Below are 574 nucleotides of genomic sequence, written 5' to 3' on the forward strand. Positions count from 1 at the left end.
TGGAGCCACCCATGTGAGTTGCTTTATCCCTTTTTTGTGTTTTTGTAAAATTGAATAATATATTGATCTAAAGTGGGTATAAATACAACTCTCTTGTCTTCCTCTCATGCTTTACTCTTTTCTAACTTTCTTGTCATATCGTTTTAACTCTCCCTACTCTGTTCTCTATCTGCCTCTCCTGTTTTGTAAGTTTTCTGGTCTGACAATCCCTTCCCTTCTCTCTCGCTTTTCTATTTTTTCTACCTTTCTCTCTCTGTCATTCCTCATTTTTTTCTCTTGTCAACCTCTTCCCTCCTTGCATAAGTTTGTGACAGCCTGTGAAGTCAACTTTGGCTGCAGGATTGACCGATCAAACTCTCTCCCCACCAGGGGCAAGGCCCTTCTTCCCAGCTCATGTCCCCGTCAGTGTTGGAGACAAGTTGCGTGTGCTATATGGACCCAATGCCAAAGAATCAAAAGTGACCTATGAAGCTAAGGTCAGGAAAGGGATATGTCATTTTCTGGTATTTTGCCAGAATTGGGGGGGGAAAAGGGAAAATTTTTTTTTTTGGGGGGGCCCCCAAAAAGGGGGGGG

At 43.0% G+C, this 574-nt stretch overlaps 1 protein-coding gene across 1 annotated transcript in view; it reads left to right on the plus strand.

Moving 5' to 3' along the window:
• Positions 1-574, plus strand: part of LOC119582352 (AT-rich interactive domain-containing protein 4B-like) — a gene marked incomplete at its 3' end in the record, with an annotated part of 36,609 nt that overhangs the window by 25,639 nt on the left and 10,396 nt on the right. Inside the window, 1 exon segment of the mRNA XM_037930567.1 lies at positions 385-476. Coding sequence (XP_037786495.1) covers positions 385-476 — 92 coding nt within the window.

Source organism: Penaeus monodon, chromosome 15, assembly GCF_015228065.2.
Source record: "Penaeus monodon isolate SGIC_2016 chromosome 15, NSTDA_Pmon_1, whole genome shotgun sequence".
In the NCBI taxonomy this organism is placed as follows: domain Eukaryota; kingdom Metazoa; phylum Arthropoda; class Malacostraca; order Decapoda; family Penaeidae; genus Penaeus; species Penaeus monodon.